At 46.3% G+C, this 15,434-nt stretch overlaps 3 protein-coding genes across 3 annotated transcripts; all 3 read left to right on the top strand.

The window, feature by feature from the left end:
* Nucleotides 1-214: 214 nt before the first annotated feature.
* LOC140005054 (uncharacterized) lies at nt 215-1,163 on the top strand. The gene is made up of 2 exons (XM_072045163.1): nt 215-772; nt 1,011-1,163. The coding sequence occupies exons 1-2, from the start codon at nt 215-217 to the stop codon at nt 1,161-1,163; spliced, it is 711 nt and encodes a 236-aa protein (XP_071901264.1).
* Nucleotides 1,164-1,196: 33 nt separating this feature from the next.
* On the top strand, nt 1,197-2,903 carry LOC113738546 (uncharacterized). Its single transcript, XM_027265783.1, has one exon. It carries the CDS (start codon nt 1,197-1,199, stop codon nt 2,901-2,903), a length of 1,707 nt encoding a protein of 568 aa, XP_027121584.1.
* Nucleotides 2,904-2,987: 84 nt separating this feature from the next.
* Nucleotides 2,988-6,927, top strand: LOC140005053 (uncharacterized). Its single transcript, XM_072045156.1, has 3 exons — nt 2,988-3,194; nt 3,281-3,682; nt 6,853-6,927. Exons 1-3 carry the CDS (start codon nt 2,988-2,990, stop codon nt 6,925-6,927), a joined length of 684 nt encoding a protein of 227 aa, XP_071901257.1.
* The last annotated feature ends 8,507 nt before the right edge of the window (nt 6,928-15,434 follow it).

Genomic DNA, 15,434 nt, shown 5'->3' with positions numbered 1-15,434 from the left:
GGCGTCCGAGAACCACGAGGCCATCGTGATAGATGTTGTAACCAACAATTACCAGGTGAAGAAGGTGTATGTCGACCAAGGGAGTGCGGTTGACAATATGTTTTATCGGGTGTTAAAGGAGCTCGGCCTGGAGGACAGATAGCTGACCCCGGTCCGGACACCCCTGGTGGGCTTTACCGGACCACCCATTCACCCAGAGGGGATGATCACCCAGATGGTCACGGTAGGGCAGGCCCCAAAATGCCGGACCATCCCAGTCAATTTCGTGGTGGTCAAACAACAATCCCCGTACAACGTGTTCGTAGGTTGGCCCGCCTTGAACGCCCTCCGGGCTATTCCCTCTTCGCTCCACCTCAGCGTCAAATTCCCCACCCCGGGAGGGATAGCCGAGGTGCAAGGAGATCTAGAAGTGGCTAGAGCTTGCTACTTGGCCATGCTCCGGAGACCTGAGAAGGTGGTCGCCCAGACGACCAGCTTGGAGCCCTACATCCCGGGGGAGGAGGCCCAACAGCTGGGCACCCAGGACGAGATCGAGGAGTTCCTCTTGAGGGAGGACAGGCCTGACCAGGTTCTCCGCATTGGTGCGCTGCTACCCTCTGAGGAGAAGGAGAGGTTGAAGGCCCTTCTGAGGAAGTATTCCCAGGTCTTCGCGTGGACGGTTAAAGACATGCCTGGGATTCCGACTGACCTGGCCGTCCACCACCTCAACATAGACCCCCGCATCAAGCCAGTGAAGCAGAAGAAGAGAAGCTTCGCCCCGGAGCGGAACGAGGTGATCAAGAGGGAGGTCGGCAAGCTGTTGGAATCCAAGATCATCCTGGAGATATCTACCCGACCTGGCTAGCCAACCCTATCTTGGTGAAGAAAGAGAACCAGTCCTGGAGGATGTGCGTGGACTTCACAGACCTCAATAAGGCCTGCCCTAAGGACTGCTTCCCCTTGCCGAGAATCGATAGGTTAGTAGACTCTACTATGGGTTTTGATGTTTGTGTTTCCTGGATGCCTTCAAGGGATACCACCAGATAGAGATGGCTGAGGAGGACCGGGAAAAGACTTCCTTCATCACTGAGGAAGGAACTTACTGCTACCGGACCATGCCGTTCGGGCTGAAAAACGCTGGAGCTACCTACCAGCGCCTCGTCAATAAATTATTCCAAAACTAGATCGGCAAGAGCATAGAGGTCTACGTAGATGACATGATCGTCAAAAGCCGAACTGACCAGCGGCTCATTCTCGACCTGAGGGAAATCTTGAACATTCTATGGGAAAGCCGGATGCAGCTGAACCCGAAGAAGTGTACCTTCGAGGTTAGGTCGGGAAAATTCCTGGGCTACCTAGTCTCTCGAGAGGGGATCCGGGCCAACCCGGATAAACTCCAGGCCATCATGGACATGGCCCCTCCGAGGAGCATCAAAGAGGTCCAGCGGCTCACGGGAAGGATGTCCGCCCTAAATAGGTTCATCTCGCGCTCCGCGGTAAGGGGGCTACCCTTTTTTCGAATCCTGAAAGCACCCAAGGACTTTCAGTGGACTGAGGAATGCCAGAAAGCCTTCACCGACCTAAAGGCATACTTGGCTGAACTGCCTGCTCTGACCGCCTCGGAGCGGGGGAAAACCCCGTTCCTATCCTTGTCTGCCTGTAACGAGGCCGTTAGCGCGGTTCTGGTACGGGAGGACAAGGGGGCTCAGAGGCCAATATACTACGTTAGCTGTGCCCTACAAGGGCTAGAAACGCGGTACACGCCGGCAGAAAAATTGGTCCTGGCCTTGGTGCACGCCGCTCGGAAGCTCCGACCTTACTTCCAAGCCCACAGCGTTGTTGTCATGACGGATCAACCCTTACGTCAGATACTCACAAAACCTGAGGTCTCGGTCAGAATGACCAAGTGGGCCGTCGAGCTGGCCGAGCACGACATCGGCTATCGGCCTCGCACCGCTATCAAGGCTCAGGCCTTGGCAGACTTTCTTGCTGAGGGGGCTAGCTTGACGCTGACCGAGTCAAGCTCTTTGCCCACGGACATACAGCCGGAAGAGCCATGGGTGCTATTCATAGACGGAGCCTCGAGTAAGGAAGGAAGAGGAGCCGGCCTGCTGCTCACCTCGCCCACAGGGGAAGAGCTGACCTACGCGCTCAGATTCGACTTCCCGGTATCAAACAATGAGTTTGAGTACGAGGCCCTATTGACAGGATTGCGGATAGCCCACCAGATGGGTATAACCGCGATCAGAGTCCGGAGCGACTCTCAACTCGTAGTCCAGCAAGGTCGCGAGGAATACGAAGCCAAGGAGGAGGTCATGAAGAAATACCTGGCAAAGGTACGAGAGGCAATAGCCCTGTTCGATACTTTTGAAATCGAGCGGGTGCCAAGATCCCAGAACAAGCGCGTGGACGCCCTGTCGAAACTGGCATCCTCCTCGTTTGCCCACCTGAGCAAGGAAGTCTTGGTAGAGGTGGTCAAGCAAAAAAGCATTGGCCAGACCCAGGTCTTGGCTATAGACAGCTCGACCACCTGGATGACTCCTCTCGTGAACTTCCTCAGCTCGGGTGTCCTTCCAGGGGATAAAACGGAAGCTCGCCGACTCCAGCTCCGAGCTGCTAAGTACGCTTACGCTGGGGGGATCCTCTACAGGAGGTCGTACTTGTCTTCTTGGCTAAAGTGCGTGACTCCTGAGGAAGGTGACTATATCCTCCATGAGGTTCATGAAGGCCTATGCGCGGCACATGTTGGCTCCCGGGTCTTGGCCAAAAAGTGCCTACTCCTAGGCTACTATTGGCCCTTAGTGTTTCGAGATGTCGCGGCTCTGGTTCAGAAATGCCGAGCTTGCCAGGTGCACGCCCCGCTGCGCCACCAGCCCGCTCGGGAAATGGTTCCCATCCATAGCCCTTGGCCCTTTGCTCAGTGAGGGATAGACCTCCTGGGCCCTTTCCCTAGAGCCCCGGGGAGATACGAGCACCTTGTGATGGCCATCGACTACTTCACAAAGTAGATGGAAGCGGAGCCTCTGGCCACTATCTCTGGAAAGACAGTTCAGAAATTCTTCTGGAAGAACATAGTCTGCCGTTTCGGGATTCCGCACGTCTTGATATCCGACAATAGGCGCCAATTCGCCGAAAACCCCTTCAAGAGCTGGTGCGCCGAGCTCGGGATCAACCAACACTTCACATCGGTCGGCCATCCCCAGGCCAACGGCCAGGTGGAAAATGCTAACCGAACCATTCTGCAGGGACTAAAGACTAGGTTGGAACTAGCTCAGTCTAACTGGCTAGAGGAACTCCCTAGTGTCCTCTGGGCTTACCGCACTACACCCACGAGACCCCATTCTCCCTGACTTATGGGGTAGAGGCGGTGGTGCCCGCAGAGATCGGTCTCCCCTCGCCTCGGACGCAGAACTTCGTTGCGTCAGCTAACGAAGAAGAGCTGAAGTGTAACTTGGACATGCTGGAGGCCAAGCGTGAGGAAGCGGCGATACAGATGGCAAAGTACAAAATCCAGCTGGCTCGCTATCATAACGCCAAAGTGAGGAACATACAGTACCAGTCGGGAGACCTCGTCTTAAGAAAGAACTCGATCAGTAGAGCTCATAGCTCCAACAAGCTTGACCCGAATTGGGAGGGGCCATACAAGGTCCTGAAAGCGAGCAGAGCTGGTTACTGCAAGCTCGCGAAATTGGATGGAGCAGAGGTACCCCGCATTCGGCACTTCTCGAATCTACGATTGTTCGTAGGGTAGATTAGGCCAGGATATCTTACAGTCTGTTCTTCAAAATCCACATACAAGTCGATCATTAAATAAATGTTCGACTTTCAAATTTTAAGCTCATCGTTGTCAATGCCGTTTAATTTTTAAGTTTAAATCCTGCACTAGCACACTCAGACAATGCTAAGTGTCCTAGTGGGGGGCTGGGGATAAATGGTAATGGATAGGGTGCCTTTAAAGTTTGAGAGTGAATGGTCGACCCCAAGAGGTCGGCACGGCCTGAAACTTTTAGGTCTGAAAATGGATGCTCGACCCCAGGAGGTCGGCACGGCTTAAAACTTTGAAGTCCGAAAGTCCAACGCTCGACCCAGGAGGTCGGCATGGCTGCCTTGGAGGTATGGTGCTCGACCCAGGAGGCCGGCTGATGTGTGCATGACCTAGAGCCCAGTCCGAGTCCCATTGGGCCCTGTCACACGTGCACGGGCCAAGCTCTTCAAAGAATCCCTGCAAGCCCTTGTTCGAGTTGTCCAAGATCAACATGGAGCCCATAGAGATATTGAAGGCTTGGAAAGAGTCAATCAAGCAACTTACACTTTGATCCAAACCCATGAAGAATCAAGTGGGCCTCTTTGTGAGTCGGCCGAGTAGGGCCTTAGTCGTTGTTATTTATTTAGTTGGATTAGTTGCTTAGTAGAAGGCATGGGCCGGCCCATCTTGAAGACAAGCTGGCCGACTTTTCCTTTAGGGTGTCTTTAGGGTTTTTCTTGTTATCTCTAGCCTATAAATAGGCTAGCTTTGTAAGGTTAAAGACACAAGTTTTATGAATAATATTCTTAGTACTTTCGTTTTCTTTCTAGAGAATTCGAGCCTTTAACTTGCTTTGGCAAGGGTTATTGAGCAATCTTGCGTCCTGTCCTTGATTGTTCATCCGACCTATTCCCCTGGAGTATTCACCTTCATCGGAGTGTCGTCTACCACCTGAGTCAAATCGTGTCGTCCGTTTGACTCCAGGTTCCGCTAACCAAGCGTTGGACAACCTCGCTAGATCCTTGGGCAAACGTGCTACGTGTCTCGAAACGTGTTGATTGAGGAACGTATCAGTTGGCTTCAGAGCTTTGGTAGAGGTATCTTCCGTTATATCCGTAGTTTTGTCTTAGTTTTCCTTATTTCCGCTGCACTTGCCTCAAAAAGAAAAAAATTCTGGTCATTGTTTGTTGTTGAAGTCGAGTCCAAATCTGTCCGTTTGTGCCGTGTTAAAAAAAAAAAAATCTGTTCGTTAGCTTTGTTGCTGTGTTGTGCCATTTTCTTTCTTTTGTTGTCAAAAATTCTGGTCGTGTAGTTGCGTTTGGTTGCATCAATTCTGGTCGGTATTGTGTTCACCAAATCTGTTCGACACTTGTTGTTTGAGTCGTTTGTGCCTTCAATTCTGCCGCGGTTGTGTTGTCACGATTTGATGTCCACTTCTGTCCAAAGTGGTCGTTATTGTTGCTAGCCTAATCTGACCAGGTTTTGTGCTTTTAGTTGCATTAATTCTGCCAACTTTGGGTCATAGCCGAATCTGTAAAAAAAAAAAAAAAGACGGCTAGGGTTTCCCAATTTCGCGGCTAGGGTTTTTCTTTGTTGTCAAATCTGTCCAAGTAGTTATTGTTATCCAAGTTGTGTGCTTAGCTTGCCTAAACTGATTTGGGATACAAAAACTTGTTGGGTTGGTGAATCTTGAAGAAAATCTACAAGGTTTCTAAGGTTCTTGAAGTTCTTGACCGCTATCTTGAAATTCTTGAAAGTCTTGGAGAAACCTTGTTAGTTTGAGGAAGTTGGGTGGTGCGTTCTTGCGTGTTGAGGGCTGACCTTATTTCTAGGATTTTTACTCATTCGGACAAGAACTTGTGTTGTCTTTAAGTCAAAAAAAAAAAACAGAAACGTAAGAGAAAAGAGAAAAAAAAAAATTCGGACAACAAGAAACAAAGAAGGAAGCCGTATTATTATTGTCAAACCTGTCTTGTTACTTCTTGTCCCAACCCAAACCAGAAAATTACAGCAAGAGAAAAGAAAAGAATTCAAAAGTTTTGGCCAACCTCTTCTTGAACTTCTTGATCACCTTGAACTTTGATTACTTGTACCACCCTTTGAGCTTTTTGGGAGTCTTGATCATCTTGTTTCTTAAAGACTTGCACCTCTCTTCGAATAAAGAGTTTCTTGTAAGTTCTTGCATCCATACGGGGTTTTCTTGGTTTAGGAATAAATCCCTTGGAAGTTTCTTGAGCAGCCCGTGGGGGGAATCTGTGAGAGACATTGCTCACATTGTCTTGAGACGCCATTGACTTGAACCACAACCCGAATCTATCTTGCTCTTGTGAGGGAAGAAGGGAGCCTAATTGTTTGTCTTTCAAGAGTAGAGGGAGAGCCGAACTTCTTGGGTTAAGTGTGCGGCTGTGAGAGGAGACTTTACAGGGAGTAATAGCCGACTTTGGGAAGGATTCGAGGGGGAAGAAATCTGGAAAATTCAGAGTTCCAAATCTGGGTTGTGTTGGGTGTGAAGTGTGCGGCTGCCTAAGAGGGTTTTATAGGGGTTTGTAGCCGACCTTGGGAAGGAATTAAGAGGAAGGAATTCTGGAAATTTTCGGTTAAGGGAAGAAAGAGACCAATCTGTTTTGAGAAGGATTAGGAAGTTGTTTAAGAAAGGTCGTCAAAGGATTTTCCAACTCCAACTTGTTTTCCAACTTAGCTTAGGAGACTAAGTAATATACTTGGATAACTCTTGGACACCTCCTATATTTTCTCCTCCATTTTAGGATACTCTCCTATATTCTCTCAACCACTTTAGGAAACCACTCCTACATCTTAGGATTCTTGGAGTTTCCTTTCTTGGCAATATTTTCCAAATCTGTCCACCGTCCCTAAGCCTTCCAAAACCGTCCTTCCGTCGCAAAATCTCACCCAAACTGTGTCCTTCACTCTTGTTTACTCTTGTGGGAAAAGTTGGTGACGATTATTGGACTCGAGCAACATTTCTCAACTACCTAAACCAACAGGTAAAGGTACTTGGTAAGTCTAATAAAGTGAATTGAGCACCACACACGAGCGTGAGGAATACACTAAGGGAGTGAAGTAAGGATTATATTTGCACTTTCTTTGCTTGTTACTAACCTTTGCAGGGGCATCAAGAAAGACATGGAGCAACAACAAGCAACCACCGATCCCTCATTGTTATTCGCCGCGATGAAGAATGAGCTCAGGCGAATCAGTGAGCAACAAATGGAGACGTTACACACTCGTTTTGACGAGTTGTCCAGGAGCCTTACACGAGGCTCTCGTTCTAGGTCCCACAACCGGAGTAACCACAGCACCAAAGAAGCAAATGGAGAAGACTACTCCGCTAGTGAGGATGAGGAGCGACCTGGGAGGCCTACAAGGGACACGTCCAAGAACGAACTCAAGGGGCTTAAGATTCAAGTCCCCGCATTCAAAGGCAAAAGTGACCCTGAAGCTTACTTGGAGTGGGAAGGCCGTATCGAGATGGTCTTCGACTGCTACGACTACAGCGAGGAACAAAAGGTTAAAGTTGCCACCGTGGAGTTCACTGACTACGCACTAGTCTGGTGGGACCAAGTGAGGACCAATAGAAGGAGACTGGGGAAACCACGTGTCCGGACTTGGCGAGAACGCAAGGCACTAATGCGCAAGCGATTTGTTCCTAGCTACTACAATCGCGATCTCCACTCTAAGCATCAAACCCTCACGCAAGGCAACATGAGTGTGGAGGACTACTACAAAGAAATCGAGATGGCCATGATGAGGGCCAACATTCAAGAAGACAATGAAGCCACGATGGCAAGGTTTCTTAGAGGTCTTAATCCTGACCTTCAAGAAGCCTTGGAGCTCCAACGTTACTTGGACATGCACGACCTTCTAGAACTCACTATTAAGGCCGAGCGGGGAAAGAAGCTAAGACGAGGAGCCCGTACTTTCCAATCTTCTAACACAACTTCACGGAGGGGCAACCAACCACGAAGAGCGACCCACGAAGTTGGAAGTGCGACCACACCAACATCTTCTACCCGAATCCAAGGTAACGCCTCAACCCGTAATGCCTATTCTACGCCTAACAAGGTTTCCGATGTGTCCAGGTCTATTTCTAAGGCACCACAAGAGACTCCTAAAACTAGGAGTAGGGACATCAAATGTTTTAAGTGCCAAGGGTTTGGGCATATTCAATCTCAATGTCCAAACTAACGGGTCATGCTAATCACTCACACTGGCGAGATCGTGTCCGATGACGACGACTGTGAGGAGCTACCCGAATTGACCAAAGGCAACTGCCTGGGTGACGACTCTGCTGAGGAAGACTGCTCGCCTACACAAGGGGAAGTAGGGTGTTTGGTGGCACGACGAGTGCTAACTGCCCGAGTTAAGGAGGACGAGCAGCTACAACGGGAGAACCTATTTTACACCCGTTGCAAGGTAGGTGACAAGGTGTGTAGCCTCATCATCGACGGTGGGAGTTGCACAAACGTGGCAAGCTTACTCATGATTGAGAGCTTAGGGCTTCCAACCACTAGACATCCCCACCCTTATCGCCTCCAATGGTTGAGCGAGGAAGGAGAGGTACGTGTCTTCAAACAGGTACGCATTCCTTTTTCCATTGGAACCTACACCGATGAAGTTGTTTGTGACGTCGTGCCTATGCATGCTACCCATGTTATCTTGGGTCGACCCTGGCAATTTGACAAACACGTCACATTCGACGGAAGGGCCAACAAGTACACGCTCTTGCATGATGGCAAACGCAAGGTTCTCACACCACTCACACCTGCACAAGTGTATGAGGACCAACTTAAGCTACAAAGAGAGTGTGAACAAGACCGTCAAAGGAGGAAACAAAAGGCGGTCGACCCTGGCAACGGTTCTACTCCTGCAAGTGAGCCATTGACCAAGGGTCAAGGGAATACACCTAGTGTTACGCGTGACAAATCACTCACTGCACCTAGAAAGCAAAACATGATCATTAAGGCTAAGGACGTTAGGAAAGTTGTCAATTCTGATCAGCCTGTATTTCTCATGATTTGCAAACATGTGCTTTTAGATGTTGCTGAACTCGATAAGGCATTGCCTGCGAGTATGGTTGCTCTCTTGCAGGAATTTGAGGATGTTTTCCCCGATGAAGTCCCTGATGGCTTACCACCTATTCGAGGGATCGAGCACCAAATCGACCTCATTCCTGGAGCACCACTACCCAACAAACCTGCCTACCGCATGGGCCCTGAGGAGACCAAGGAGTTGCAAAGGCAAGTTGATGGCCTATTAGGTAAGGGTTGGGTGAAAGAGAGTCTAAGTCCTTGCGCTGTGCCTGTGGTCCTTGTCCCTAAAAAGGATGGTACTTGGCGCATATGCACTGACTGTCGGGCTGTAAATGCTATCACTGTCAAGTATCGGCATCCCATTCCTAGACTTGATGATATGCTTGATGAACTCGATGGTGCTATTATTTTCACCAAAATCGACTTAAGGAGTGGCTATCATCAAATTAGGATGAAAGAAGGCGATGAGTGGAAGACAGCCTTCAAAATCAAACATGGTCTCTATGAGTGGTTAGTCATGCCTTTTGGCTTGACTAATGCCCCTAGCACCTTCATGCGACTAATGAACCATGTTTTGAGACATTTTATTGGCAAATTTGTCATTGTTTACTTTGATGACATCCTGATCTATAGTCGTAGTGAGCATGAGCACTTGGAGCATGTACGATTAGTTCTTAAGACACTTCGACAGGCGCGTCTATACGCTAACCTCAAGAAGTACACCTTTTGTACTAACGAGCTTGTGTTTCTAGGCTATGTGGTGAGTTCGCAGGGCATCAAGGTGGACAAATCCAAGATTGAGGCCATCGAGCAATGGCCAACTCCCACATCCGTTCCTGACGTGCGCAGCTTTCTTGGATTGGCGGGCTTTTGCCGACGATTTGTCAAAACTTTTAGCACTATTGCCGCCCCATTGACCGCCGTGACAAAGAAAAATGATAAGTTCCACTGGGGAGAATCACAAGAACAAGCATTTCTCGCCCTCAAGGACACACTCACACATGCACCTGTGTTAGCATTACCAAACTTTAACAATACCTTTGAAATTGAATGTGATGCCTCTGGTGTAGGTATTGGAGCAGTCCTTATGCAAGACAAAAGGCCGTGTGCCTTCTTTAGCTAGAAGTTGGGAGGAGCTGCATTAAACTACCCCACGTACGATAAGGAGTTGTACGCCTTAGTGAGGGCCTTGGAGACCTGGCAACATTATCTTCGCCCTCGGGAGTTCGTGATACACACTGATCACGAGTCATTGAAGTACCTCAAAGGGCAACCCAAGTTAAGCAAGAGACATGCCAAATGGGTAAGCTTCATTAACACCTTCTCTTATGTGATTAAGTACAAGACTGGTAAGACAAATGTGGTAGCTGATGCCTTGTCACGTAGACACTCCTTGCTTGCCTGTCTTGATGCCAAGTTACTCGGGTTCGAAATGGTTAAGGAACTCTACCCACATGATCATGACTTTGGTGATATCTATGCTGCTTGTGTTAAGAACCCGCATGGAAAGTACTTTTTGCATGATGGATTTCTATTCCATGTAGATAAACTGTGTGTGCCTAATTCTTCCATTCGTGGTCTTTTGATTCGAGAGGCACATAGTGGTGGTCTCATGGGCCACTTCGGCATTGCCAAGACTCTGGCCATGTTACAAGAGCACTTTTACTGGCCCCATATGCGTAGGGATGTTGAACGCATGGTTGGTAGGTGTGCTACTTGTCACAAGGCAAAGTCTAAAACAAATCCATATGGCTTGTATACCCCATTACCTATTCCTCACCATCCTTGGGTTGACTTGTCTGTGGACTTTGTACTAGGTTTGCCTAGATCGCCAAAGGGTAATGACTCCATATTTGTCGTGGTTGATCGATTTTCTAAGATGGCTCATTTTGTCCCCTGTCACAAAACTGACGATGCATCTCATATTGCACATTTATTCTTTAAGGAGATTGTTCGTCTGCATGGCATGCCTAGGACTATTGTTAGTGACAGAGATGTAAAGTTCCTGAGTTATTTTTGGAAGACTTTGTGGTCCAAACTGGGCACTAAGCTATTATTCTCCACCACTAGTCATCCACAAAGTGATGGACAAACTGAAGTTGTCAACCGCACACTTGGCACTTTACTTCGGGTCTTGATCAAAAAGAATCTTAAGTCTTGGGAAGAATGCTTACCTCATGTTGAATTTGCCTATAATCGAACTGTGCATAGTGCAACACAATATTCTCCCTTTGAGATTGTTTATGGCTTCAACCCCCTGACCCCCCTTGATTTGGTGCCCTTACCTTCCTCTGAGCACACCAGCTTAGATGGGAAAAAGAAAGCTGATTTTGTGCGCAGGTTACATGAAGCCGTGCGAGCAAACATTGAGAAGCGTACGCAGCAATACATCCAGCAAGCCAACAAACACCGTTGCAAGATGATTTTTGAGCCTGGAGATTGGGTTTGGCTACACTTGAGGAAAGAGCGATTTCTAAAGCAACGTCACGGCAAATTATCCCCAAGAGGTGATGGACCATTTCGGGTGCTCCAGCGAGTCAATGACAATGCATACAAATTGGAGCTACCTGGGGAGTACAATGTTAGCGCGACCTTCAATGTCGCGGACCTGAGCCCATTTCTTGGTGAGGAGGATCCAGATTTGAGGGCAAATCCTTCTCAAGAGGAGGGGACTGATGTGTGCATGACCCAGAGCCCAGTCCGAGTCCCATTGGGCCCTGTCACACGTGCACGGGCCAAGCTCTTCAAAGAATCCCTGCAAGCCCTTGTTCGAGTTGTCCAAGATCAACATGGAACCCATAGAGATATTGAAGGCTTGGAAAGAGTCAATCAAGCAACTTACACTTTGATCCAAACCCATGAAGAATCAAGTGGGCCTCTTTGTGAGTCGGCCGAGTAGGGCCTTAGTCGTTGTTATTTATTTAGTTGGATTAGCTGCTTAGTAGAAGGCATGGGCCGGCCCATCTTGAAGACAAGCTGGCCGACTTTTCCTTTAGGGTGTCTTTAGGGTTTTTCTTGTTATCTCTAGCCTATAAATAGGCTAGCTTTGTAAGGTTAAAGACACAAGTTTTATGAATAATATTCTTAGTACTTTCGTTTTCTTTCTAGAGAATTCGAGCCTTTAACTTGCTTTGGCAAGGGTTATTGAGCAATCTTGCGTCCTGTCCTTGATTGTTCATCCGACCTATTCCCCTGGAGTATTCACCTTCATCGGAGTGTCGTCTACCACCTGAGTCAAATCGTGTCGTTCGTTTGACTCCAGGTTCCGCTAACCAAGCGTTGGACAACCTCGCTAGATCCTTGGGCAAACGTGTTACGTGTCTCGAAACGTGTTGATCGAGAAACGTATCACCAGCACATTGCAAGTCTGAAAGTCCAACGCTCGACCCAGGAGGTCGGCATGGCTGCCTTGGAGGTATGGTGCTCGACCCAGGAGGCCGGCACATTGCAAATTGGTTGGGCTCCAATTTGTTAACGTGTGAGGACCCGCAAATTTTCTACATTTTTTCCTCAAAAATGCCTTTTATTTGAAAATTATTATTTATTAAAGCTCTACTATCTAATTGTTCAACTATAAGTGCAGATGAACCTAGAAAATAGGGTTTTCCGCTTCGGTTTCATGACTTGAGCAAAATTAGGGTTTTTCGATTTTTCCGCCGGATGAATTTTCGGTACTGGCCGAGGATCAATTTGATGATTAAAAGTGACTTTTAAATGAGAAATAATATGTGAGTAGTAGCCATGAGATAAGGTTAGTAAATGGAAAGTAAAAACCCTAGTACGTGAGTTTTAAGAAAAACGGCGCGAACCGGCGGGTCCCGCGCACTACCGATTGAACCACCACTTGAGCACCACTTTCTTGCCATACAAGCTTATCATTAATGGAGCAAAATATCTTCCCCCTCTTAGCCCTCCTATTGGCCGAAAATTAGAGGTTAGAAATGCAACAAGAGAGAGAAAAATTTGTGGTCAAGATTAGTCCAAGTGTTAGCCAAACTTGTGGCTAGAATTAATCCTTAGCTTTCCAACCTTCTTATAACACAAGCTTAGCTTAATTTCCTTCATTAATTCTGCATCTTGGCCGAAATAAGAGAGAGAGAGAGAGACAAAGAGAGTTCATCTCATTCTCCTTCATTTCTTCTCCAAATCTTGAAAAGTTTCTTCTATTCGCGCAAATCTACTCCGATTAAGTTGTTATCTAGCACAAAGGCTACCTACCGGTGTAATTTTCTTGAGGAACAAAGGCCTTGAACACTTGTTTCTAGTCTCCTTGGAAAGGTATACATGCTGGAACCTTGACTCTCCGATTAAATTCACGATTAGTTGCTAAATATGTCACATATGGTTGAATTATTGAGGTATGTGGTGAAATAGAGGCTTGGGTCATGATTTTCCATTTTATTGGAATATTTTTCAGCTTTCCTATGATTTTTCTAGTGCTTAAAATTTGGGGCTTTGATGTTTAAAGTTTAATATGGGAAGTTAAGATGGTGAAGCAAGCCAAAAACAAAGAAGTTAGCAATTGATTATAAGAATTCCAGATTTCTGGAATTTCATGTTTCACTTCTGTCCGGTTTTGTAGCCTTATCTTAGAGGCCGATTTGGCCTTAGGTCAAAGAAGGAAAGTTGTAGAGAATGGTGTTTTATAGGTGCCTATAAAATTTCAGCTCAATCGGAGCAACGTAGGATGTGAAAAGTCCAAAATACCCTCACTGTTTTAAAAATTTCCCAGCAGTCCGTTTCATCAGTTAAGTCCAGTTTATCACGTTTTTTGACTAGTATTCATTCTGATTTAGCTTTTTGCCAAAACATGAAAGTTGTAGTATTCTGAATTATCTTTCAAATGCCTCTAAGAAAACCTGATTCGGACTTGTGTACTCTGAGATATGTCCATTACAGTGTAATGCATTTAAACAGCCGACGAATTGATTTCTGGTTTAGTAATTTGAGAATTTGACCAAGTTACATTAGAAACTGGACTAAGTGACCTTCATGAACATTGTAGCCCTGTGTCTTAGCTTCGAAACGGCATAAGTTTCATCTTAATCCGATAAGCGTAGCCTCGGATAAGTTATTTCCGCTTTCATACGTCAAATCTGTCTTTTGCTAAATTGAATTTCTGCACTTGTTATTTCTGTATTTCTTATTCTTATGATATTGTGAGCCTATGGAACGGCTCTTGACTTGAATTGCTTATGTGTGATGTTGGGTTGTGGTTGAGGAAAAATAATGAAGCCAAAATGGCTGGAAAATTAGGTAAACACAAAGGGCATGCTGCCCAAATTTTCGCCCGAAAGCTAAGGTTTATTTGAACTTGTAAAATACTATGACCGTTTTTCCATCTTAAAAACATGATCCTTCTTCAATTGGAAACTCCAAATGTTTACTTACTCTTACCAAATAAAGAGGAGTAGTTTAGGATTTTCTTGAGTATTTTGTCCTCTCTTTTTCATGAATTTCATTAAGACAATTAGTCTATAATATCTACTTGAATATAAGATAAGTTTCAACCACATAAACGATTCCGAAAATGGTATTTCCTAGTCTATCTAGTTGGATTTTGATTTGTCTTTAGTTCAAGTGTTTCCATTAGAAAATTTTATAACCCTTTTGAGTTGGTTTTATGTGTGGTCTATGAAACCCTAGTTATTTTTATCCACGAGTCCAAATGTCCACGTTCCACTTTAAAGTCTTTTTATACGTTCTACTCATCATGCGACGAGTCTCTTTGATTGCACCTAATTGGTTGTGACAAATGAGTGGTAATATTCTTTTCATTTAATCTTAGGTTTTCTCGGTGACTAAAGATAATATCCGGAAGGATATTTTGCACGTTGTTGTGCGTAAATAGGTGAGTGTTCTATATACGTTTTGTTCCTATGACTATGTGGATTGTTGGATCTATGTGGTTATTTGTGACTATTTGATTACATGTTACTTGTTTTCTATGATTTTTAAAATGAACTTTTGCTAGGTGAGTGTGTACTTTATCGCACTCGACCTAAATAAATATGAAATTTTCGGTGATTAAATGTTGAAATACTAGTTGCGCATGAATGTAAGCCTTTTGGCTGAACTGGGCCCTTGCCCTTGTTACCGGTCGTCTCGAGCCAGAAGCGGACTCGGTCGAGCGATTAGGAACCTGGGTGAATTTGGTATACTCGAGTATTACCTTGTAGACCGGCCATGTCCGGGTAGGTGGAGTCCGGCCAACGTCCGGATGGGTGGAGTCCGGCCAACGTCCGGAAAGGGATGAATGAACGAACGCAGGCACGAGGGTTTTACTTCTCAAAAAGGAAATTTTCAAATAATTGGAGGAATAAGGGGAAATGTCAGGGGAACGAACGAACGAACAAAGAGCTCCTTGGGAGCCCGTATCCTTTTAATGAATGCATTATCATTGCTTTATATTGGACATGTTTTCTGGATTAATTGTTATTACATGACTACTGTTCCTTGTTTAATTACTTGTTTATATATATAGAACCTCACTGGGCTTTTTAGCTCATACCACGTCAATTGTTTTCCTTAGCAGGGGAAGGCGAGCAAGGACGAGCGTTCGGTATAGTCTAGTTGATCTAGTTCTTTGGCCTTGTAATGGTTCTCGCCCTAGTGCTTGGCACGGGCTGGTTGTATGAGGAATGAGAACCCTTGTATAT

Source organism: Coffea arabica, chromosome 1c (genome assembly GCF_036785885.1).
Source record: "Coffea arabica cultivar ET-39 chromosome 1c, Coffea Arabica ET-39 HiFi, whole genome shotgun sequence".
Taxonomy (NCBI): Eukaryota; Viridiplantae; Streptophyta; class Magnoliopsida; order Gentianales; family Rubiaceae; genus Coffea; species Coffea arabica.
This window is presented reverse-complemented; position numbering and strand designations above follow the sequence as displayed.

Coding starts and splice junctions, on each gene's coding strand:
- LOC140005054 (XM_072045163.1), top strand. CDS start 215: ATGGTCACGGTAGGGCAGGCCCCAAAATGCCGGACCATCCCAGTCAAT. Junction 773..1,010: donor TCGCCCCGGAGCGGAACGAG/GTGATCAAGAGG, acceptor GATGCCTTCAAG/GGATACCACCAGATAGAGAT.
- LOC113738546 (XM_027265783.1), top strand. CDS start 1,197: ATGATCGTCAAAAGCCGAACTGACCAGCGGCTCATTCTCGACCTGAGG.
- LOC140005053 (XM_072045156.1), top strand. CDS start 2,988: ATGGAAGCGGAGCCTCTGGCCACTATCTCTGGAAAGACAGTTCAGAAA. Junction 3,195..3,280: donor ATCCCCAGGCCAACGGCCAG/GTGGAAAATGCT, acceptor GGAACTCCCTAG/TGTCCTCTGGGCTTACCGCA. Junction 3,683..6,852: donor CGAAATTGGATGGAGCAGAG/GTACCCCGCATT, acceptor TAACCTTTGCAG/GGGCATCAAGAAAGACATGG.